The sequence below is a fragment of the Anser anser genome (genome assembly GCF_964211835.1).
Source record: "Anser anser genome assembly, chromosome: 1".
Taxonomy (NCBI): domain Eukaryota; kingdom Metazoa; phylum Chordata; class Aves; order Anseriformes; family Anatidae; genus Anser; species Anser anser.
The window spans coordinates 36,075,367-36,100,943 of record NC_139720.1 but is presented as its reverse complement, the minus strand read 5'-3'; the positions used below and the strand labels follow the sequence as shown (position 1 = coordinate 36,100,943).

Here is a 25,577-nt window from a genome sequence, read left to right as displayed (position 1 = left end):
TTGCTGTGGGGTGTTCTCTGATAATTTACTGTCCCGTTTAAAATAGTAATAATAATAATGATAATTCTCAATGTCAGTAACTGTCAGTGACCACAGTTACTTCAGTTAAGTGGAAATAAATTAGCTCAAGTTCTGAAGGTGTAGTAAATCAAATCCTGTAATTTCATCTCTTGGGTGTTGAGATGTGCATTTAGAGATTCAGTTTTAGGAACCAGGAGGGTACTTGCAAGTGCTCTTCAGTTCTAGATAGAAGCATCAAACTATAATCCCTTCCCTGAATTTAACCTTGTATGTATGACTGCAATTTTTTATCTATTTTAGTCTTGTGAGAGAAGGCACGTATTCCACACTGAACCCTATTTAATTTTGGACAGGAAAAAATGGCACAGAACTGGGCTGCATTATTTATCGGAAGGTATATGTTTGCGTCCATTCTTTCTCTGTGTCCATGCTTCCAAGTCCATGCTTTTTCTTCTTCATTGAAATTCATTTGACTCACATGAAATCTAGAGGGATGCTTTTACAAAATGCTTCAAATGAAAATGGCATCAATCTTGAGAGCAGCATATGTTGTATGGTTTTCTTTTGGAAAAAAATCCTCTGGTTAAATCGCCACATAGAAATAGAAAATAGAAGTAAGGAAGCTTGCAGCAGTGCTACAGGCATTTTGGTGCCTTTTTGACAGAGCTAAAGCAATTTAAGGAGTGAATTTTGATTTTTTGCCCTCTGAAACGTGGTCTTTTGTTTTTATTTTTATCCTTTAACAGACACCTTGTAGCCTTTGCACAGGGAGTAAACCTCCTTGCTGTCATAGCAAGATAAATGTCCCGGAGGGCCTACAGTGAGGATGTATGTAGATGACAAGCAGTTTCGTTAGTAGTTATTGCAGTGTAATGACTAGCTGAAATTCTGGTGCTGCGATTTGATGAGTTTACCTACCTCTGTTTTCAAGATGCCAAATTTAATTTGGCACCAGATGCGGCTGGCGCTTGCTTTCCGTACCACCGCGTTTGCAGCTTTCTTACCCTCTCCCCCCGCCTCTGCAGCACGCCAGCAGCCTGCATGTGCGAGCCTGCATCAGCTGTGTCCAACACACGCTGCTGGAAGAAGGGGCAAGGAGAAGGTGGGGTCCCGCAGCACCCCCAGACCACCGGCCCACGCTGTGCTCGCAGACACCCGAGCCCCTCCACCAGGTCTCCACGAGGTGGCACGAGCAAGCCGCCGCGAGCCTCCGACTGAGCGAATGATACGGGCTTCATGGCATAATCTTCCTGTTTTTTTTGGAAGAGATTGTTAAGTAGCATGACGAACCAGTGCTTTTGCTCTGGGAAGCTCAGGTCTGAGCTGTAGCATGCTGAGGACGCACCTTCGCTTAGGATGACCCCCTGGGTGGTCCAGGCAGCGGTGATGGTCTGTCCCAGGGCTCACACTACGTCCTCAGGCTGCTTCTGTAATCAGCGGAGCAGTGACCGCAGTTCTTCATCACCCGCTCTGGAAACATGCCTCGCAGCACTTCAGTGTCCTCTGCAGGCTTGGCTCCGTCCTCCCCTGTGCGCTGTCACTTGGTGGGGCCAGGTGTGAGGCAACCACGGGGGCACCCTGCTCCTACCTGCTCCCCTCCCTAAAATGGAGAACAGAGCACAGATTAAATTATCTGCTTCCTTGGCACTAAAAGATTGCCTTTTGAACACAGGATACAGAAATCTCTTTATTTTAAACAATTTCACAGCTAAAAGAGAGGTGTTGTCCCAGCTACTAATGAGCCCTCTATTTCTTCATCCTTTGTTTGCCAGCCTGCACTTCACATCCATTTTCTACTTGGTGAGTGAAGTTTCCCAGCTCCATCGGGGTCTGAGAGTGCGCCACGTGCTGCCCCTTGGACTGAACGAGGCATCAGTTGGTTCAGCTCAGTTTTGCTCAGCTCTTCCCCAGCAAGCAGATTGCTGTGTAGAGAGAGATAAGTTGCATCCTCCAGAAAAGAGGGGAGGTGAAAAAAAAAAAAGAAAAAAAGTTGCTCTGAAATCTTTCTCCAGGTGGGAAGTCAGGAAAGCTTTGTATGTACTTGGGCTTTGTCTGGAATGAGCCCCTTTACACCTCTAAAGGCTTCAGGGGGTTCTTGAGTTTCTGCCCCTCCTTGTGCTGCACTACTTTCCAAGAAGCACTGTTACAAAGTATTTCATTAAAAGCCAATGTCTCTACATCAGAATGAGTTAGTGGCAGTTGTGGACTTTATTTAGTTTTACCTTTTTCCCTCAAATTTTGTTGATATGTAGGAAACCTTCACCTTCAGTACACAGATCTAGTTTAAGTCAAGGAAACTCTGTGAATGAGGCCCTAAGGATTATCCATCTTCTCTCCCATAATAAATGCTTCTGAGTTCTGCTTATTGAAAGAAATAAATTTTAATTTAGGTATTCTAGCACTTGTGAAGTGTACGTGTGACAGGGCTGAAGCCAGGTGAGGAATTGTACTTTGTTTCAAGGTCTCAAAGGATACCCTGAGCAGCAGAGATGAAGGTATTTTAAAATTCCTGGCAGTGCCTGGAAAATCCACTGTAGTATTTGTAAGTTTAAATTATTTTGATGGTTAGAAACGTCTGCTTCCTTTGAACTGTTCTTTTCAGCTTAATTTAAAAACATATAGGAACCATGGGGAGGAAAAATCAGCTTCTCTATGGCAAGATTAGATAAAGTGGCATTCGCAAGCAGCCCATGTCTGTGACCAAAGGCGCTGCAAGATTTGATTTTAGCTTTGAGGTGTTTTCCTCCTGGTCCTCACCACCAAAAAAAAACAAACAAACAACTCAGTAACAACAGCTTTCCCCCCCCCAACAATCCATCCTCGAATGGACTTGCAAGATCTGCAGCAAGACCCGCTGTCCGCAGGAAAGCAGTGTGCAGTTCCCTTGCGCAGCGGAGGATGGCCTCGTCGGGCAGCGCTGCACATCTCTCGCTGTCCCCGCCACCCGCCCCATGGCACAAATGGGATCGGGCTGCCTGCACGCCAGGAATAGCATTATTTGTGACAGGCGCTGTTAGAAATGGGAGCCCTCCCTGCCCAGCTCGCTCGGGACAGCAGCCGAGCACTGCCGAGCATCCCCGCCACTGCCCCCGGTCACCTCCCTCTCCGGAAATTTGTAGGAAACAAAGAGTGGTCCCAGCCTGCTTCGGCGCTGCAGGTTTTCAATCAAATTGCAGCTGTCATGGCTAGCATTTGTTGTGGTGCTTTTCTTTGGATAAATTTAGCTCTGAAATAAAGCTCTAAATCCCATACCCCAAGGCGTGGGCAATTTGAGCTGTTTGTTGCTCAGTGCAAATATGAAAATGAAGTAGAGCACACACAGAGGCAAATATATTCATAATAAAAAATGCATACAAGTAGGCAGGGTTTAGCTGGAAAGATCTGCCAGTATTTGCAACAGCCACGTTAAATGATGATCCCTGTCTGAATCCAATATCACAGAGAAAGACCAGTTTGAAATGGGGCTTGATTCTGGACTTGGGAGAGGAGGGTAGCTTGTAACATGTTGGGTTATTACCACAAGACCAACTAAGGGGCAGCAGAATGAGTTCATTGGCATACAATTCAATTTTTGTTTAAGATTCACGGAGTACTGGGAAGTAGCTAGTTTACCTGTTTTTTTTTCACGATCTCCAGTCTTTCTTGGGATAATGCATATTCCTGGGCTTGACTGACTGTCAGAGACAGGTGTGACTTGTGCCCTCCACATCTATTAATATAATATATATATATTATATGTATTAATGTATATAATTTATTCAACTCAGAATCAGTTGGAAGTTAAACACAGGAAAAACTGCTTGGGTAGGTACTTACCTCCCTACGTTTGCACCCGTGTATGTGCATAAATTAAATCTTTCCAGGGCCTCATAATAGTGGTGAAATAAGACACAGCCTTAAATACTATGGTTCATCCTGCAAGTCTGTGAATGCCTGGTATTTTTCAGTAAATGCTGTTTTATTGACCTTTTGTTTGTTTCCCTTCACAAGTTTAGCATCCCTCCCTTCAGTGTTTCTGAAGGGTAGCTCAGTGGCATGAATGTGTTTTGCTGCTGTTTGTAAAGGTGTTAGCTCCACAACCCTAGCCTCCTGTTTGGAGAGCAGGTAGTTATTCATGTCAGAGCTAGGTCTCATTAATTATTTGCTGTCTATGTAAAGTGCTCTCCAATTATACCACCAGGTACCTGTTGTGAAGTTACATTTATCTTTGCCTCCATTGTGTTTTTTTCCATAGCAAAATCTCTTGCATCCCTCAGCCTTGCCATTTATTCCTTGATGTGTGATGTTTTACAGTCTCCTGTCCTGATTTTTTCTCAGCTTTGTATAAGTAGTAGCTAGTCCAGGACTTCTCATTCTTTTCCCTGACCATGTGGCCAAAGCTGTAACCATAAAGAAAGCCAGAGGGACTTGCAGTTTAAAGAAGACTGTAATCTTTTAGAGGAGTCTTCATTTTCCAAAACATTAATTGCAGTGCTCTCTTTATACGTTTTTCTTCTCTTCTCCCATAGGATTTGCAAATAGAACGAGAGAGGACCGTGTATAATATTTCTGGTGGCTGCACAGCCCTTGTGGTGGTGTATTTATTGGGGAAGCTGTACGTGGCAAATGCTGGTGATAGCAGGTAAGTGAGCGTGATGTCTCCCCAACTTTCACCTCCAAACTCCCAAGATCTGGCATTACTGATTTCTTTAGTGGCAACTGCTATCACAAGGGGGATTCTGTTTTTTGGCTGGACTCTTGACAGTTCTCCCAATAATTAATGCGAAAGGCAGCGACAGGCTTCCAGTATCTAACTGAGTGGTGGATGCACTCAGGTAGGTTGACTCTTTTTCAGTTCCTTGTTATTGTTTCTGAATGAGGTGATGGCTGCAGGGAAGTAGAAAGTCACTAAAGAGCCATTGAAACAGATGTTGGACGTGTACTAGAAATGTGTGTTGAACACTGACAAGGGGGACCGCATCTGGATCAGCTGGTGGGGCTGACTGGTTCGATAGGAAGTCTGGTGGCCCCTGTCCATAGGCCTAGCCTCAGCAAACCACCTGACACCATCTCATCTATCAAGATTTTGATAAAATTGACGGTAGTCACCTGTAAACAAATAGCTTCTAGTCCTTCAGTGGAAGAGGAGGGGAGGGAGAGGGGCTATCGCTGTTTTTTTACCATAGCCTCTTCTGACTTGTGTACTCGCCCATTTCTCAGAACTGAATGCTGTAGTTCAAGAGTTGTCGCTTTGTTTTAGTTATAAGTTGGATGCTTTAAATCTCGTGAATGAAAAGCTGCTGCTTTGTCTTCTAACTCAGCTAAAACTAGAAGCATACTTTCCCTCTCTATTGTTCTGTGGCCATACCACTGCCAGAGAGAAAATGGCTGTTCTTGCAAGACTTCAGACCTTCACATATTTCTTCTGGCAGCGCTCTCCACAAGCAGGCCAGGGAGAGTAGTTCTCCACAGGACACAGTCTGCAGTTGGGTCCAGCTAGTTAGCAGCTGAATAACTAAAGTCTGTGCAGGTACTGAGTCATGTCTTCTGATGAAGACTGCTACAGTTACGCATTCATGTTTTTTGAGTTTTGAGTGCTGACAGTTCCTGCTTTTTCTGTGTACAGCCATGTATTTACAGAGACAACACTCAAGAGCAAAGTGTTCTGTAACAAACCAAATATGTTTTTTATTGCCTCTGGCTGCTTTAAAATGTGTCGGAGATAAGACAAATCCATTGTGCATAAAGTTGCTATTCTTTTCTTGTTGGTGATTGTTCTTAATATGATGAATTTGCTGAATAAAATTGTAAATTGCTCAACAGGTTCCTTCTGACAAGTGCCAAATTTGAATCTCCTTTTCCCATCAAACGGCAAATGAGTCCTCACAGAGGGTGGCTGCAGACACATTTGAGTAGACCACCTATCCGCTCATCAGAACCATTAGCTGCACTACATTTTAGCTCTCTTCCATTAAATTGAAAATAATCATGTTTTCCTATGCTTCTGTCCATTGAAGTAAAGTTGAGTCTCTTCCATCGAGTTAGCTGAATTGCTGTATTGTCTCTTAACTGTGTGGTATAAAACTGGCCTGCTTCTGAGTAGCTGAGGTCTTGATTCTTAAATGATGGGCTGCTTCCAGTTCCCCAGGGTTCTTCCTCCGCTCCCTGAGAGCAGTCTCAGTTCCTTTCTTACCTCCTGGTACTCATGGGAAGAAACTCCTATTGATGGTCGTCTTGAGGTGGTTCCAGTGTCATTTTCAAATGGGCCTGTTTGTAGATTTTCCTAGGTGAAGAAAATATATTCAATAAAAGGTTTAAAACGTAGGAGACTGGTTGATCTTTCCCACTACTTCCCATGCTTCAGAAAGAGTGTTTGCAGTTGTCTGTGAAACATCCAAGTTGCTTATCATCTCTAAAATGACATTTTAGGATTAGAAAAGCAGTTCTGAGCTTGTCTGCCTACTGCCAGAGTGCACAGTGCATTATTGTATTTTTAAGAGCCCAGTCTGCAGCCAAGCTCTTATTCTTGTTAGTGGAAAAATATGTGCATTTTTGCTGTCTCATGCCTTGTGTGGTCAACTTTGTATTTTGTACAGATACAAATGAGGGCAGCGATAAATATTATGAGGAAACTACTAAACAAAATGTTTATATACTCTTGAGGAGAAGAGTGGGTTTTGTTTTTTTTTCCCCAAACAGGGGACTTTGTGCTTTTTGCTTTTGGAACTACATGCCAAAACCCTCCGTTCTTCAGTGGAGTTTTAGTTTCCTTGAGTTCACCTATTCATTTGTGCTCTTCTCAGTCCTCATTCTCCTACCTTCTCCACTCCCACACTGGAAGAAAAAAACAACTGCAAATAAATCAAGCTACATTTCCAACAGACTAGTCTATGAGAGGAGATTTCATGCTGCAGGGGTGAGAAATGAACATTCTGAGTTTACGCAAACCTCATTTGTACCGCTTCTGCCCAGAAGAGGGTTTGGTCTTCTAATTCCAGGCAATTTCAAAACAGCAGAAGTTTATAAAGGTGGGTTTTGAACAGCTTCTGCTGTCACAGGACCAAGGTACATACAACAAACTGTTACTATCACAATGAGACTAAGGAAACGCCAAGTGTGAGACCTGAATAATAATGTGCTATGTGGTGCCAGCTATACCTCAGACTTATGTCTGTGGTATTCAGTTTAACCACTAAAGCTTCTCAAATCTAATCATTTCATGCCACGTACCCTGGCACTGTTGTATAGCAGCTGTCCTTTTGTAGCTGATGTGTAATTACATCATGAAAAGACTTTAATTACCATATTACTAAATTACCAGCCAGCAATCCTTTCAGGTTCAGCCCTAGCTCACTTCTGTAGGGACTATTAGGCTTCTCCAAGCTGAACACTTTTGGTTGGTGTAAAAGGGAGAAAAATTGTGCTAATTGTACGTTTTGTTATGAACTATTGTTGAGCTTGATGTTATGGCATCACTAATGTCAATGATATAATTAAACTTCTGCTAACGACGCAATCACAGTTCTGTAATAATTATATGTTAACTGCACATGATACCAGAACCCTACTAAAAATGAGGTGATGTCTTCAGAGCCTGATAAAAACAACTTGGAGGGAGCCACTTTCATTCTCTAATGGCTTGCTGATCATTCTTGAACTCTGCCATAAATATACCTACTTGTACAGTCAAAATTTATGTCTGAATGTTGGCCAAAGCTTTTTAATGCCTCCCTCTCTCTTTCCCCCTCTCAATGGTTAACATTGTCCATGCAAGGTTGTTTAGGCAGGGACTGACAGTGCTGTAGTCAGCTATCCGATCTGTAGTGCCTTTCTAGTGAGCATTGGTACTTTGCTTACCAATTTGATATATATGCTGTGGACTCTCTGAATAGCTGATTTTTTATTTTTTATTTTTAATAATGAGTAGTAAATCTCTACTCATCCTTTTAAGTAGTATTGTTCAGTTTTATATTGCTAAAGTGACTTTTACTTCTAAACTGCCATAACACGCCTTGTTAATCTCGGTTCTTTTTAGTTTTATGTTCTTTATTAGTATGTTGTTTTATAGCTAGTGATGAAGCAGTAGTAAAACAAGGACTTAAAATGTTTTTACTGATTACTGCCCATTACCGTATAGCCTCACGCAACATAACATTTGCCCAATATCACTCCAATGACTCTAATGCGATATGATCATATTAACCATCTTTGGCACAAGCATTCTTCTGGCTTTCATGTTGTCTGGCTAAGGAGCTGCTCAGAGACTGCAGGCACTGCCATTTTGTGCTGTGTTTGGAGCCACTTAGGTAGGCAGTGCTTTTGTCATTATATAAGATGCAGAACATCACAAGTTGATTGGACTTTTCCATAGGCCCTGAAACACTCGTTAAATCTGCAAATGAGTTCTTGGGATTTTTTGATTTATTGGCATAAGATGGCATCAAAGCAAAGAGCCTGATGTTTTGGAGGCTTCATAGACTTGCAGGATCACTGGATTTTTTGCTCTACTTCATCAGCTTTTTTTTTCCTTCTATTTTCTTTCTTTTTTCTTTTTTTTTTTTTTTAGTAATTTTCTTTCTTCCTTGCTTTTTGCTCCCTGTGCTCATCTTTCAGGGTATATTCACCCTCTGTTTCAACATGTAGCCTCATATCCAGAATATATTTTCTCTTCTTTTTTGCGATTGTAGATCTAATGCTAAGGCATTTGGGATAGCTAAATGATAGGAGCTTACTGAATAGATGGTTTTGTGGCATTTCCATGTGGCTGCAGGTTAAGCAGTTTCATTGTAGCTTCAGTTGCCCAGATGTGTATTTAACACTGACTTCTCACAGTGCACTATAATAGTAAATTGAAAGTGGAATTCTACTGTGTTTACTGTTTCCATTCTTTCCAGATTTACTGCTTGTGTTGAATCTCACTACATTTATACTTCTTCTGTGTCATGATGTTTGTTAGCTGCTTCTCTCATAAGCAGTTCTCGTTGAAGGGGGTAAAATTTGGGGAATCGTGGTTTTATGAAGTAAATGGGCGAAGCATGGAAGCAGCAATATATTTGTTGGCTGACACTGTAGCTTAACTAGAATTTTTGAGAAATCAGAACTGAAGATTCTGACCCATTTTTGTGGTTCATGTTATTTGACCTCTTCCTCAAGGCAGTTCAGCAGGGTGATTTTCGCCAGAAGTTCTAACATTATTTAAGGGTGGAAGCCAAGCAATGTTCTAGTATATTATTGTTGTAGAGTTGGTTTCCTTTTGTCTTTCGTTTACAGTATCTTTTAAGAAATTTTAATTTTCAGATTTTTCTTAACTAGCCATTTTCTAATCTAAATTGTGTGTATCTTTCCTTTTTTTTTTTTTTTTTTAGTTGTCTGTTTAAACTCTCCTTACATCTGTGTCTGCATAAACAATGATTGTGTTTCGCCTTAGAGGTCCCTGGAGGAAAGACTAACTCAGTTACTGCACTTCTTCAATCTGCAGTATTTGGAGCAGCATTCTTACTCCTGTCTCCCCCTAAAAGTGAGACAAGAGGAACTGCAAATCTGAGCCATGCACAGGGTTCTTTTGCCCTGTCACCACACAATCCGTGGTGACACTTCCTCCACCTTTGAAAATTCTCGTTGCTTCAAATCTTCAAGTGGTGCCCCCTCCGAGGCAAGAGCAACACCTACAGACCATCTTTTGGCCAAGCTGCATGCACTTCCTCTTTTTAGATGATAGTTAATTCTTTGGCGGAATCACTCAAAAATAATAAGTGTTTAGTCTTCCCAGGGCAACAGACAATCTCTGCTTGGTCTGCTCAGGAGGCTGTGAAGTGAAGAGGGACTGGATTCAAAACAAAGCGAGTCTCTCCCACGCACATTCTCCTTCACTGACTGCAGTTTGGTAGGTGGAGAAGTCTGATTCTGCTGCCTAGCAGAAAATGCTGGAAAAGAGCGTGACATGTTAGTCAGACCCAGAAGATACGGCCAAGTCGCATCTCACTGTTTCCCCAGCTTCTCTTCCTTTCTGCAGGGCCTGCAAGTCAGGCTTCCAAACACTTCTGCTTCCCTTCTGCCACTTGGCCTCCTTCCAAGGAGAAGTAAGAGCACAGGATTCACAGGAATAGCGGTGACCTCAGATCATCGTGCAGAATTTCGTGTTGGGTGAAGATTTTGGAGGCACTTCAGGAAGCACTTTATCAAAGGTGTGGAGAAAAAGTGTTGGATCAGAAATAAGTTGTTGCACTCAAAGTGCAGTGACGGGAGAGAGCGTTTTCTAACGACGCGGTGGATGACGAGTTCCAAAGCACTGGCACATGCTATCCAGCACTGACTTGGCAGAAATGATTACTTTGGCAGTCAGTGTTCATAGGCTTTTGAAGACCACAAAAAAAAAAAAAAGTCCTGCCTCTTCTCCAAACTCTTGTTTTTTCTGGGAGAGAGTATGCCTTAGCAATGTCTATGGCAATCTAGCAGGTGTTGCAGCCATTGTAAACACTTTCTATGTGTGGTACATTCAGTCAAGTCTTCAGTCCTAACCACACAGGATTTTCTATCACACACATGGATTTCTATCCATGAAGTCTTTACATTTCAGGTTATGAGGAAGAACAGAAATTTTTGCTATTCAAATTCTCTCAGTAAGCTGCAAAGCCACAGTTCATTGGTATTAGTTTCCAGGAGCAATGGATTCTGTAAATTGTCATCCTCCTTGTTTTTTTCAGCCTTTTGAAAGACAAAACAACAACAACAAACAACAACTAACCAAGCCAGACAAAAAACAAACAAACAAACATAAAACAGTTGCTGTTTTATTGGTGCATATAAGCACTCATCAGGGACAAAATTCACAGTGTAATATCCTCACATGTATTTTCTGCATGTAGCCTGTAGAGTTCATAATCTCTGAGGCAAGATGAGCAAAGGGTGCTAAGGCATAATTTTAACCACTCTTTTACTGGTACCATGCTGATATGTAAAGAGCCTGTGATCTTGAGTCCAGGCAGCTCGTGATGTAAGGAGCACAGCAGAATCCATACGTCGCAGTGCACAGAGCTGAGCTCAGAAATGTCTTCCTAATCTGTGCCTTTTTAGCTGACCTGAGAGAGACCAGTGGGTTATTGCTTGCAGTGTTACAGGGCCTGCAACAAGGCATGCCAAGCAGGCTGGACACCTTCCACCCCTAGTTTCCATCCATACCTCAGGAGGGGAGCCAGGGGGAGCACCCGAGGCTTGCTTGGTCTCCTGGGGTCTGAAATGTGTTGGAAGGTTCTGCTGCTAAGTTAAGAAAGCAGAAAAGCTGAAATCAAAGCAGATGTAATGCTTTAGGGGCAAAAATCATTCTGACATCCTCAGTGGTAAATTGCTGAACAGCAGGCAAAAAAAACCCTGCACTTCTTCCATCTTCTGTGGTCAGCTGTATCCCAGCCATATTACTGGCAAAGCAAGCACTGGCTTGCACAGCGATGCCTTCATCCCTAAGCCCAGGTTTAGTTGCCATAGTAACTCGTCCTGGAGATGAATGTGATATCCTGGACAGCAGAGAAACAGACTTCGATTCCACAGATACCGGTCCCGAGGCACAGAGCTGGTCACAGAGATGTGACTGCGCTGCTTTGCTCATCTCCCTGGCATGACCCGAGTAATGGGTGGCACGTTCAGCCAGTGCAGAGATGTGGTGGTGCTATCATCGCTGCGACCCTGGACTTGGTGGTGTTCAGATGAAGAAACGCTGAAATCATCACAGGCAAGATGAATCCCATGAGGGCAGCAAATCTCCAATGTAAGCATGCTGGAACCATTGGCAGGCAGTTTTTGTGGGCTAGCAGTGTCCTCTCCCTGCAAACTGGCTTCTAATGGCTTCCTGGCTGCTGGAAGATCAGTGCGTTCAGATGTAAAGCGACAGGAAAGTACATGCAATTCATTACAGAATGTTTTAGTGCAGTTAGCTGGCTTTTGGGGTCATGCTACTGGTACTGGAGTAGCAAATAGTACAAGGTAGATGTGGATAGGTAGACATACAAAGGCACCACCGGTGGATATTTCGATAGTAAAAGTTACTTTCCCAATGAACAAAAATAAATAAATAAAGGAAAAAAATCACATACAGATAGCCAACACCATCACATTACTGATGGGAGGAGTACTAAAAAAAAAGTGTAATTAGCCCTTAAAATGAAACCCTGTTAATAAAGCTGACTGCTAATAATTAGCCAACTGCTAATAATAACAACTCCATACTTAGACTGGCTCAGAGAAGCAGTCCACATGAGGACCTAAAGTAGAGCAGGGAATTTAAGGGAGAATCTCCTAGGAACAGAGGTACATCCCACCAAAGAGTCTCTGAGCTCCAGGGGTCAAAAATCACCGGGCAGTATGTCTTCTCCAGGCTGTCTCATCTGTGGACAGCCTGCAAGCCCAGTGTTATATTTAATTTAAAACCAGGGAGTGAGCAGTTATGCAGAAACGACTGAAGAAGTTTAGTAACACTGCTGGTGACGGCCAAGTGCCTCTCACTGTTGGATGCAATATGTGGGGCAGAGGGAGGCTGCCGGGTGTAGGAAGTCCCTTTAACTGCTTACTAAGTTAGCTGAATACACAAGATGGAATGGGAGAGCTCTAAAAATTCAGATTTTTATTGCTCTTAGTGGCAGTAAGGAAGATGCTGACTGGCTCGGCTGCTGGTATAAATGAGGAGTAAACACTTCCATGGAAAGCTATGAATATTATCCTGCTTTGAGAAATAGCTTCTACCTGCCCAGTCATGATCCTTTATTAAAAATAATACAATTATTTATTAAATCAGACCAGCAAAATAGTGGCTGTAGAGTGTATCAGCACCCTCATTTTTCCCAGAAAAATTCCTCATTTTTCCTTCTTCACAGGAATCTCCAAATAAGCATTAGAAATGTAAATACAATGAATCAGGTAACTGGAAACAACATAAAGCCCTACAAACGTGCTACAGGAGCAGCTCGCTTGCTGGTACGATGCCTCTGAAAGATGACTCCCGAGGTTTCTTACAGAAACTGAATTTTATAACTTATTCCCATGTTTCTTGCAAAAGCAAGAGGAGATGCCTGTAGCACCCCAAGGTGGTGCAGCACGGCTGGCTCAGTCCTGGTGCAAGGAAATGAAGAGGGGCCCTTGGATGCAATACCCGTTGAAGCCCAGCACTGGCGTCCTCCTGGAGCATGGGTGTGCTGGACACCAGTGCCCCTGAGGTGGCCACCCCAGCTGCTGGGAGGGCTCATGGCCCTCCAGGGCCTTCCCGAAAGCCTGGGAGGGTTCTTCATGGTTCCTGCAGGGAATGCCAAAGGACACTGGTGCAGGAAATTATTTTAACCCTGCCCTTGTGCAACCCCTTATTTCTTGCACCTTGTATTATTGGCTTGAGGAAGCTGTGGACAGCCTGATGTTCACACTGAGAAATGTGAAGAAAGCAGGGTGGCGGGACTCTGTGGCAGTAGATCAAAACTAAGGGCAGAGGCAAATTTAATAGTTGTACCCCTTCCCCATTTGTGGCTTTTTTTTTTTTTTGGTAGAGATGCGAAGTAGGAGCGAGGCGTATATGAAACGTATCTTGGGGATCACAGGTGGGAGGCAGCTGCGTGTTTTGCTGTTCGTGTTGCTGAGGGTTGCTGCTTTCACCTCTGGGTTTTATGGTGATGGATATGTCATCACTGGGGCCTGTTTTAATGCCAGCTAAATGTTGTATAATGGCTTATGTCACTATCCCCAGCCTGACTTAATTCATAAAATTAAGGAAATCGTTTAAAGGCTTTGCACTATAGTTCCATGATTATGGCCAATGCAATGAAGTATTTGTTCACCTGGTTTCTAAGTAAACATGGGAAAATGATCCTGCATGGGACTAAGGAGAGTGATCCAGTTAGTAGTAAGTGAAACCGAGGTGCCAGGGCTGAAGGTCTTAAAACTCAGCAGTAATCATAATCGTTGTTCATAACGGTGAAGTTCCAGTACTTAATTTATAGACGAGGTGAGCATTATGCTGAATCTTTTTATCATCGCTCCTCTTTCATTTTGTAGCAATTAAGAAAACATAAATAAACGGAACCAGTCTGAAGCTCACCAGGCAGTAGCATTGTGCTTCCTCGGCTTCTTTAAATGCATGCATTTAGTTACCGTAGTAAACAAGCACCCACCTAGACCAATTCCACGGTTCTAGGATTTATATTTTGTTTTCCTCAGCTATTTTGTGACACACCTAATTAAAATCTACTGCTTGGTTCCGTCTTTGAATGTAATAAAACCCTGCCTTATTCTTTCTGTCAGTTTAATCCCTCTTTCTTTTCCATTGACACATTTCTAATACCTCTCCAGACAGGCCAGACACTTCTGCTTCGTCTGTACCGAATCCACAATGCTTAACACCTTTTGACAAAACAGATACATCCTCCCTGTGGCTCAGAATTGATATACACTGTCAAAAAGCGTTTTCCAAATGGTCTCTCTTTGTCACCTTTACCAGATTTTTATCCTTGGTTGTAGGAATGTGCAGTTTAATGTTGCGTTTCAAATCATTTTTGGCTGGAAAAGTGTGTAATGGAATCAGGGCATCCCCTGAATACTCCTAACAGTAGGAGATGCCTCTTTGTTTTGAGCACCAGAATCCCAATGGGCCCATGACAGCAGTGAAATTACACTTTTGACCTTGTTCACTAAAGTGTTTCTTTCTCTGTATGATTAAGTGAGAGTAACCAACAATAGCTTCCTCTAAAATGTATGAGTTTCCCTCTGTTTGTTTCTCATAAGGAACGCAGAAAGGATGCTGTGCAATTCTCAGCTGATTGTGTTCTTCACAAAAGAAAGGGAGAAAAAAAAAGGAAAAAAACAACCAACCCTGCTTGCTTGAAGGAGGGGTGGCTGTTTTGTCCATATTAAAAATGCAGAAGTAATTGTTGTATTGATATTTTCCCTGGGCTAGTGTGTTGTTGCTATATCTTGAGTGTGAAAGCTCCACTACAGCACACTGGCAGATTTTTGCTCTCTGCTTGTTTTCACTCACCACCTATTTTCAAAGGGGGTTATATACTAAAGCACCACTTATTGTTTTAAAGTATCAAATATGAATATAGAAAATAAGTAAATGCCTAAGATGCTGAGATACTCAGAATATTATTTACTTGTGCACCATGGACTATGTAGCTATATCGATCTAAAAGATAAATGTAACATTTTTTGCAGATCTGTATGCAGCCTTTTAAGCTCATAATGTTTCTTTTCATGTGTGTGAGACTTGGTGGATGTAGCCTGCTGCAGACTTCGCCGTGACTGTCAGCCCCATCTCACACACTGGAGCACGGGCACATCGTTTGCTCCACATCATTGTTAAGGGCAGGCGTTTTCCAAATCAGAAAATCCTCAAAGTGAATTGGCCAGGAAAGAGATACAAAGTCAGATTGTTTCTTCCATTTTAGACTACTTTGGCTGATTTTTTCCCCAATGTTTTCCTGTTTCCTGTGAATATTTACCAGTTCCAAACTGGTGAATGTACTTTCTTTTTTTGTGTGGTGCACGTGTCCATGTAATGCCAGGGCAAGTGCAGTCCTGCAGTCCGTGCGGGTGGTGCCCTGCACTGGGCATTAGGTAGCTAAATTCAAAAGAGGGGAGGGGACTTGGTGAGATCCCTAGTTTTTAGAAATGATCAAAAAGTGCTTGACGTGAGCCGTGAGGATATGGAGGCCATTAAGAACAGTTTCCCTTTTCTCCCGCTGAGATGATGCTACATGGAGAAGGTGCCAGAGCCACAGAGCTTGGAGGGCAGTGCACCTAGGGCTGCAGATCTGCGACTCCTGACCTCCTCTGCTGCCAAAAAAAAACACTATTGTGCTTTTTTTTTTTTTATTACTTCTTCATTGCTGATATAAATTAATGATTGGTATGGTGCTGAAGTAACCTTGTCATCAAAGAATATTTTGTTAGTGTTGACATGCTTGTTCCCTACAAACATGAATCATCCGGCTTCCTTTGGCAGGCTTGCCCTGTGGCCGTGCTATAATGTGTTTCACCAGTGTGGTTGAAATTAAAATGTCACCATTAAACATGGCAGAATCAGATGCTCCCTGAGCACTGCATCTCTTCAAGTTTTCTGGCTTCCTACGTCGCTATTTTTGACAGTTTAATAGGGCAGCTTTATTCTGGTATAAAATAATACGCTCGTACTTCCACGACGCACAGGGAGCTAAATGCTTGCAGAGCACTATTTCATGACATGCATGCATCTTCCATGCGTGGCAGTAGCAGCAATGTCCAAGTAACACGATGTTGCTTGTTGGTCCATTAGGAAGCGTAAAGCCAAAACTAATTGTTCTGCCGAGCTACATAGAGTGGGTGTTCAAAAGCAGCTCTGGGGCTGCTCTTGACACCAGGCTCCCTCCGTGGTGCTGATGTGGGGCTCTGGAGGCTGCTCCATGGGAAAAGCCTTCAGGCTGCACTTGGCAGCCTCGCTGCTCCAGCTCCGTCATTGCCAGGTCACTGGAAGGGCACTTTGGTCTCCGAGCCCAATTAGGGACTGATTCGGCACCTCTTAAATCACAGGGAAAAATCCCACCGAGTGCAGCAGCTCCCGGGCCAGGCTTTCACACCCGGCCTCTCCGGTGAGGCTGCCAACAAATATGTCCGTTTTTGTCATGTAGACGGTCAGAAATATCCCTCGCTGTCAGGAAACTACTAAGCAGCTGGTGTGGAAAGTTAACGAGACTGCTAACAGGATAACAAGCCCAGCAGAGCTGAATTCAGAGCAGCGACCTGTATGTGTGCGTCTGCGTCCCTCCCGTTGCTAATATCTGGGGCTGTTTAACTCCTCAGATCAAATCACTCGACTCTTATGAGCAGCTGTAACTTTCGAGTTGAATAAAATCTAACTGCTGAAAGCATTAATGAAAAACATAAAACCGAGTCTCTATTTAATCACATATCAACATCATTGCTTTATTTCCCCCCGCAAAGGTTTTTGGTGCCGGGTTGTACTTTTTTGTCCCAGGTGGATGCAATTTCTAGTGAAAATAAGTTGAGCCATGAAAGGTTGACCCACTCACCTCTGAATTGCTTTTTATATGATGTTGGTCCCTTAGGGCCCAATTCTACCCATAGAAGTGAGAATGATAGCCATCAGCATATATAGGAAGTATGTCAGTGTGCACAAAGAAAAAGCTGAACCCCAGACTTCAGTGGTCTTTAAAATGTGGATTTCCTGTGAAATGGTGATTAAAGGGGAAGCAAAGGATAATTTAAAAATTAGCTTGACACGCTAGCAGTTAGGTCACTTTGTGTTTCTATTCTAGCTCTTTCAGACAAGCACAGGATCAAGAGATTCCTTATGACTCTCTTAAACTAGTATGTAAAATTGGGTTTGTGTCTGATCAGCTCCTTTGATCAGTCCAGCCTAGGCTATTGCCAGAGTACTTAACTCTGTACTAAACCCACAGTCCCTCCAAGTTGAGCTTACTCAGGTGAGTCAAATTACCTATGAAACGTGCCACTGTTGTTGGTTAGATGAGCCTGGTTCACATCTGAATACCTTAAGAACTGCAAAAATAAAAGCAAAGATGTCATTGCAGAAAAGGCAGTGGTGGTCTTTTTTCAGTTTTAAAGGACTGTCTCAGAAATCCAAGTGTGCTGTTAAAGTAGAAAAAAAATCAGCAAACCTTCAAACTGACATTTTTGTAAGCCTGTAATGCATTCAGATTCCATAAAGAGGGATTTCCACCAAAAATTCTGCACAAATTTCTCTAAATAAATTAATGAGTTACAACCACCATGTCTGCCTTGTTTCAAGCATGCAACGTTGTTTTTAATTGTAGCAGTGGAGGGCCAGTGGGATCCTGCAGAGTGTAGGATTATGCTCTTGCCACCTCTAATTTGCAAAATGATCATTTGCAAGGGAGTGCTGCAAGTCCAGGAGTGGTAAATTTGTTACCTGTCAAAGCAGAGCTGTTTTCCCCTCAGCGCTGGAGCCTTTTCCCACCTCTGCCAGTGCAGCTCAGTCCTGTACCTGTATGTTCTTTGCCACGTGAATCTCTAGAAATATGAGCAGTGCCTTTCCTCTGTGGTAATGCTCCTACCATTTGCATAGTACCAATATTAGGTGATCATTCAGAGTCTATGTTAGTCCAATATTATATCCGTGGCACTTGGAAAATTATACAGTGCCGCTGATTTTGCAAAGCTATTTTGTATCAGAGCTGGTTTTCTCAAGATGCCTATGTTTTGACTTTAGAGGTTAACTTTTTAGTGTTTGTGCGCCTACCATATTCCTTGGATGGATTGCAATGCCATCAGAATACCTGGCATGAAGCAATACCAGCAAATTGATCAAATTATCAAGAGAATTAAGCTAGCATGTAAATATCACATCAACAAGACTAAAAGAGCACACAAAGGAGATAAAAGAAGACATGTAGAAAGTACAATCCGAGTGCCAGTTACTTGCTTAATCCACAGCAAATTCTGTGCGAATTCAAGAGGCATGCTGCTATTACCCAAACACTGAATTAATCAACTGATGGTTGAGAAACAGCTCCAAATCAGGTATTAAAATCTTTGGGATGATAGAGGGTTCATCCAGCTGTTTGAAAGCACCAAGCATTACTGTACTTACAGAACTGTCCAAATAATAGATAAAGCAATACAATTTTGTGAGTCAATATATGACCAATAAATGCAGGAGGAACACTGCATAAATTTTACCTTCTCTTAACTGTGTTTCAGCTAGTGGAATTACACCAGGGAAGGACCAGGCCATGTTTTGCTTGCAACAAAGCAGAGTAAAAGGCAAGAGACAGGTGTTTGAGAGCATTTGTTCTCTGCCATTTGCAGAAGTACATGTGAAATCTCCCCACTGATCTATAATCATTCCATTACCTGTCTGCTTTTGGCAGGTAGCTAGTTAAATTTCTGTTAAACTGGATTTGCTTTTCCATTTCCATTTGCTGTTGGAGAAGAAATGTTCTGACATGACATATGACCAATCAATAATTGGAAAGTGCTCGCATGAGTCATTTGAAGCCAGTGCTTCAGACAGTGTCAGCCCCAGCTGGGATTAAAACCTGCAAAGAGTTGTTCTGCAATCAGTGATTCTGCAGCATCTCCTCTGGGTGTCTGCATTTCACTAATAAGGATACCCAGTAGACATCAGCTAAAATAACTCTTGCCTTTGTTGCTTGGATGTTTTTGTGTGCTCTGAAATGAACTTGGCATATACAAATATACTTTGTTATCCAGCCTAAAGGATGCATGGCAGGAATTGTTATTCTGTCTGTTGAGAACTTCGGTAGGAAAGAAATGGCTTTATTTTACTGTGACTCTGAAGACAGTAAGAGTCTGACCCTACCCCGTGGTTTTCTGTGTGTTTTTACACTTTTCCCCTCCTTCTGCTAATGATGCTTTATTACTCCTACAGGGCTATAATAATCCGAAATGGTGAAGTCATTCCAATGTCTTCAGAATTCACTCCAGAGACTGAACGCCAGCGACTTCAGTATCTGGTAAGAGACTGGAGAACCAAATCAGGTGCTGCTGCTGCTGAGCATTGCCCCAGGAACGTCTGCGGTTCAGAAACCTGCAGCTGAGTTACTGGGGCTCAGTGGAGGACCATACATCTGCTGAACACTAGTGGTTGACTAGGCATGTATATGTGTTTTAGCCGTCAGTAAATATGCAGAAAAGCCTGACAATGCAAATCCTGGTGAAACAAATCTTACCTCTTTTGTAGAGGCCATCGGTTGGCACGGCTGTGCTTATGTGCCTTGTGCAGCTGCCGACCTTAAGCAGCTCGTTGGTGCTGGATAATGAGAGCTCAGACACACAGCTAACAAGCCACAGAGGTATTTCAGTACATACCAGTGTTTACTTTGTGACAGGATAAGATACCACAGAGTGCTCTACGCACACATGTGGACAGTATTGCAGGGTTTTATTCATTTGCTGTAATAGTATGCCAATAGAACCAGCTCAAGTAAAGAAGTCCAATGTAGAGGTGATCTCAGTGGGCATTAGTAGCTGCAGCATAGGATGGGTGAAGAAAGACAAGTTTTGTGTAATGTAGGAGCACCCATAAAGCTGTGACAGGGCAACTACCCGAGGGGATGCAGGACGCTTTATACACCAAGTCAGCATAAGTCAAACTGCATGTTGTTTTCCATGCAGACAATCCTGTTGCTTTTCAAGTGTTTCACTGACAGTCAGATCATTTGGTTGAAGTTGGTTGGCTGTTTATCAAAATGCCATTCCTAACGCGTCCAAGAGATTTCTTTTCTGCTTCCTCTGGCCTCCTGCTTTTACCTCCTAGGAATTCAAGCCTAAGCCAAGGCAGGCTCACTATTAGCTTTGTCTAAAGCAAGGTGGACAGGCCAAGGCTGGTGGCATTCCCTGCTCTTCAGGTATCTTCTATCTTCAACCTGGCCTGAGCGCTGTAGTTTGAGACTAGACAAAATGCCAGGAGTTGAAGATGGTGGTGGAAGATTTTAAAGAAAATTGTAGATGTTTCTACAACCATCATGTTTAGTTTTTAGTCAGATTCACTGGCTTGAAACTGAAAATTTCAGAGGAAGTGCTACTTTGGGAGTATTCATATTCAGTAAGCCAAATGGAAAAGAGGCCTAATAAATATTTACACTCCAGTTACATGTAAAATAATTTGTTTGCCTTTAAAATAAAAGGTATCTTTAGTATCTAGCAAGTCTGGTGCTTCTGTAAGAAATACAAGATAAAACATTGCCTACAAGGAATATTTTTCTCTTTTGATGTCCTTTCTGGCTTATATTGAAAACAGCAGCTGATCTGAAAAGCATTTCTGCTGTTTCCTTTGGATTTTTTTTTTACCTTTGTTTGTTTATTTTGTTTCTATATGTAACAAATATGCCAGGACTATGGGTATCATGTTCAAAGAAAATACATGCAAGGCAGCAAGAGCGTGAAACAAAATCAGAGATAATTTCAAACACAGCATTCTGTTAGTAACATTTTTACTCTAGTGTTTAAAAAAATCGACCCCCAATTCCTTGCAAGGTTGGCATAAACATTACATATACATATTACCATAGGAATGTTACATTCCGCTCTTGCATCTGTCCCATTGATTACACCCCAAAGGACTCCCCTTACTCACCTTGGGCTGTCCCCTTACTCTCCTGTTGTTCTGCTCTCTGTATCTCTTGTTGTTCCTACCCGAAAGTGATTTGCTTTGAATTTATTTTTTTATTTGCAGTTAAGGCTGAATTTCCCCATTCCAAACAAATTGCACTGTTCTTGCTGAACAATTGGAAGAAAGTTGCTTAATCATTTTAGCATAAATATTTTACTTGCTAAATGCAGAGATACCGTTCTGCTCAGGGCTTGTCTATGCAGGGAGGTTACTGTGAAGGCAGATGGAGGGTATGAATTTACAGCAGGCAGGCTCCTGAATGGCAGCAGCCTGTGGAGATACTGTTAGCATAGGCAGGCTGAAGAAGCCTTCCTCTGCCTTTAGTGCCTGTTGATTACTTTGGCCACAAAAGGTGTTGGTTTAGGTTAACTGGTGCCTTCTGCATTCATCCTCTATCTTCTGGGCCTCAACTTCCACATGCAAGGAAATCTTGGGGAAAATGAGCTGTTCAGTCATGAGAGTATCACTGTATAAAGCCCTCCATCCCGGTCCTACACACAGCTGTGTTCCAAATAGTGCTGGTTGAATAAACAAGGGGAAAACGAATGCTTTCTGTACCCAGCTCATGTTTTAATGCAGATGACCTCTAGCATGGCAGCTTCAAAAGAACAAGGTCGCTACCCAGTCGTTCTGACCTTTGGGCAACTCTGGGCACGTTCATCTCTGCGTCCTGTACCCTGTCCTTGCAGTGGGAGGCCAGCACGCAGCTCCTTGGGGCCTCCTGTGGGATGATGGAAGACCTGCCATGAGTATCCCCTTGGCTCTTTGGCTTCCCAAAGAGGGTCAGGGCACACACTGCTTCTCTTCCACCATCAGGCGTTCATGCTCCTCCTTTAGTTTTGAATTTTGGGGTCTTTAGCGCTCTGGCAGAACTTGCACAGTGCCTACTCAAGGAAATCTCTGGCTTTCTGTATCAGTACATCTGGAGAAAGAACGAAATGCAGCATTGACTGGGAGCTGCTCTGGTATGTGCAGTAGTTGTGCGGGCAATGAGTGCCAGAGGCAATTTTCGTTTCATGTTCTGAGGACGCTATTAATTTCAGTCATGATAGTCTAAATTGCAACAGTAAATGGCTTAGATTTTGTTACTTATCCCCTTGGAAAACGTGTTTAAAACGAGTGATGAATGAGCTTATTGCAGGTGGGTGTATTTCTGTTAGTTAGCAAAGTCACACTTCAGAGATGTCATTGCTGCACGTGATTTTATGGAATGGCCTTTTGTAACAAAGGGAGGACCAATCCAGGGATGGATTCAGCTCCCACTTTTCCTCCTTTCTTCTACCACCACCACCTTTAGTTATGTCCGTTCGGCTCAACATGAATCTGGCCATATGGTACTGGCTGAGTAATTTGGAGAACCTCTGGATGTGTTGTGCTGTACATGTGGTTGTGAGAGGTGTTCCCAAGTAGTAGAATATCCTACAGGAGAAAATGGTACGATACAATAAGAGGATGACATTGTAAGGTATGGCTGATGCATGGGACAACAGTAAGCCTAAAAATGCCAAGAAGTGCAGTGAAACTACTAGTGCCAGTGATGTCCTAGAGCAGCACATGCCAGAGGAGCTGGAAGAGGGGTGAGGGAAAGAGACTTGCAAGGTATGATAAGGTATGTATGATGTTCCCTGCAACCTAATTAGCAAGCATACAAGTGTATAAGTCTAGGTTTATCTTAATTTCATGTTTGCTTTGCTGAGCACTAGGAAACACTGCAGGAAGTAAATGGCCTTTTGAAAGAAGCGTGACTAATATTTCCCTGAGCAGACTCCATTTCATACAGCTAATGTTGAATGTAATACATCCAGCCACAAAATACACCATAAAATGGCTGAGTACCAAACATATGATACAGTCTGTGCCAGATTTATGCCAAAAAAACTGTAACAGCTTCTAAAAGAAAAATGATGGAAAATATTCCCATTTCATAACACAGAATAGCAATGTTGTCTGAACATGCCTCGTAAGGATATAGAAAGTGTTTGACGGACACTGTTTCTATTACATTTTAAGTTCTCTGGACGATGTTTCTAATCTGAGGTTCTTACAAATTGTGACTAAACAAATGAAAAGTAGAAAATGTGGTGCCTCATCACAGCTGAAATTCTGGTATTAGTTAACTTACTGTTTTTGTTTCTCTTTTGATCAGTCATGGGATTTCTTAGTGTCTGCTTGTGTATCTACTTGAAGGACCTGTAGACTTGAGTTGCTTTTATTTATTTTTTTTATATTTATTTTTTGGTTCAGCATAGTTTGGGTAGTGTGGAAAGGGAGAAGAGCCCTGCCTTGTAGTAAATGGAGAACAGTTCTCAACAAACTTGACTGAAAGTCAGCTGAGTTTTATAATGTATCATTCTTTTCTCTGCAGAATTACCGGTGAAACATCAAGAATAACTGTTAAAAAGAGAATAAAAATTAAAAAATACCTCCCCAAAAATGAATTTCTTCACATAAGAATTCAGCTCACAGCACCAGAAGCTTCCAAATTGCTCTTTTCCCTCTGTTCCACTGACGCCAAAAATATTAGAATCAAGTTAAGATCCCTAGATTGTAAATCAAGCATTGAGGCTTGGCTGCGGAAGAGAAATCTTATTTGAACATCAGCAGTCCTCTGGTAACTCTGCCAGCTTTATTAATCTTATTTCACTTGTGACCTCAGACTTTCCATCTGAGTAAATCTTTATGAAATGCAGTCTCTCCCAATCGCTTTCCCTTTTCAATAATGAAATTCTTGTTTTCAAGGGGAAAAATGCTAAAAGCCTGTAACTTTATTTCTTCTGAACCTATGATCTAGCCTAATAAGTAATCTTATAATCTAAGGGTTAAATAGCTTTTGATTTCAGGTATGAGGTTTTTTGCTTTAAGTAAGGCTTGGTTTTTTTGTAGGTAGATGACACCAGTCTTTAGCTAGAAGTGGTTTGTAATGACTAAATCAAGGTAGGCTATGCATTTTCAAAAGTGAACTGAACTGCACTTTCTAAGCAGACTGTTAGCTTCATTTTTTTTACAAAGTCATAGATTAGAAAGAACAAATATTAAAACGCAGCTCTGTTGTGCATAACAATACATACATCATTAGGGATGTTGCAACTTCTTTGCAACTTGAGCAAAAATGAACACGAAGTTTACATATACTTGTCAATAAGGAATCCAAAGTTCTGGAAGTATGGAAAACCTCATCTGGACTAATACTGCTAGGCCACTCAAAAGTCAGTAGTGCTTCTCATCCATATCTGTATTGAGAAGCAGCAATCCAATTAGAGGGCCCTTGAAACAAATATTTGGGTGGGGGAGGGAACCCTGGGTGCCTGTAGATTGCAGGGGAAAAAATGTAATGCCCTTAACTGCGCACGGAAATAATCTGATGGAGCTCCTGTTTCAGGAAGGGATCACAATGTCAAGATCACACTTGTGTGCTTGAAAGCCGCCTCTTGAAAGCAGAATCCAATCTTATTAGCTACACAGCATCTCCCTCGGCCCCATCTCAGCAGAGCTGGGAGGTGTTTTGTGAAAGGAGCGGGGACAGGCTGATGGACGGTTAGCACTGCCATGCGCTGAGCCTGATCCAGCTCCTATTAAATTGAGTGGGAGCAGGTTCAGCCCTTAAATGCAGGAAATATTTTATTGTGAACTATCTGCATGATAGCTGCCAGGTAGATCAATAAGGGCTTCCACTGCTTCCTGCTGCTCACCTTTGATGAGCGCTAGATTTATGACAAACCCAGCAACTAAAGCATGCTCATTTGGTCTGCCCCGATGGCAGCTGCTGCTGAAGATAAGACAGACGTTATTGCCTTAACTGGCTGGATAAGGAAAAAGAGTTATCTGCAGAAAGGTTAAGAAATGCAACTTTTTTTGTTGTTCCATAGCCAATTTGACTCTATCTTCAGAAAAGCGCACTCACGGCATGGCTTTGGGGAGAGAGGGGGAAAGGATTGTTTATGCATTTGTTAAAGAAAAACGAGTGAGGTTTATTTCAGAAGGAAGAAATGCAGTATGATTAAGGATTAACCTATTGTGTCAGGTGATCTGTGTATAAAAGTGTGCAGTGGACAAAGAGCTGAAGCTGCCTCACGTTGTTCTCAAGCACGTTCAGCTCTGAAGCGCGCAGGCCTTGGGCTCAGCTCCACTGAGGAGGCCTCCCAGCATCTGGAGAGCAGCACACCAGAAAGGACAGCAGCAGCACTGGTCGAACGTTCACACTGTCAAAAACATCAGTCGCTGCTTTTCTTTAGTCATATCCTGTATGAAGGAAGTAGTTTTTAGAAAAACCAAAATAAAGTGCTCTGCAGTTCATGTTTACTTGCGGTGTCTGTGCAGTGGGTTGCAGCAGGCTGAGCAGGTAAAAGGGAGCAGAACCATTGCTCATTTTTTTTCTGGAGACAGTGAAAATTCAAGTGTTGGAGTAACATTAGGTTGTGTGTGTTGTCAACAT

At 42.5% G+C, this 25,577-nt stretch overlaps 1 protein-coding gene across 3 annotated transcripts in view; it reads left to right on the top strand.

The window, feature by feature from the left end:
• The window catches only part of PPM1H (protein phosphatase, Mg2+/Mn2+ dependent 1H), a 139,220-nt gene that overhangs the window by 80,918 nt on the left and 32,725 nt on the right, over positions 1-25,577 (top strand). For all 3 annotated transcript variants that reach the window (XM_083814478.1, XM_083814479.1, XM_083814480.1), the window contains exons 4-5: positions 4,530-4,642; positions 19,403-19,487. In XM_083814478.1, coding sequence (XP_083670604.1) covers positions 4,530-4,642; positions 19,403-19,487 — 198 coding nt within the window. The remainder of the gene's footprint in view (positions 1-4,529; positions 4,643-19,402; positions 19,488-25,577) is intronic.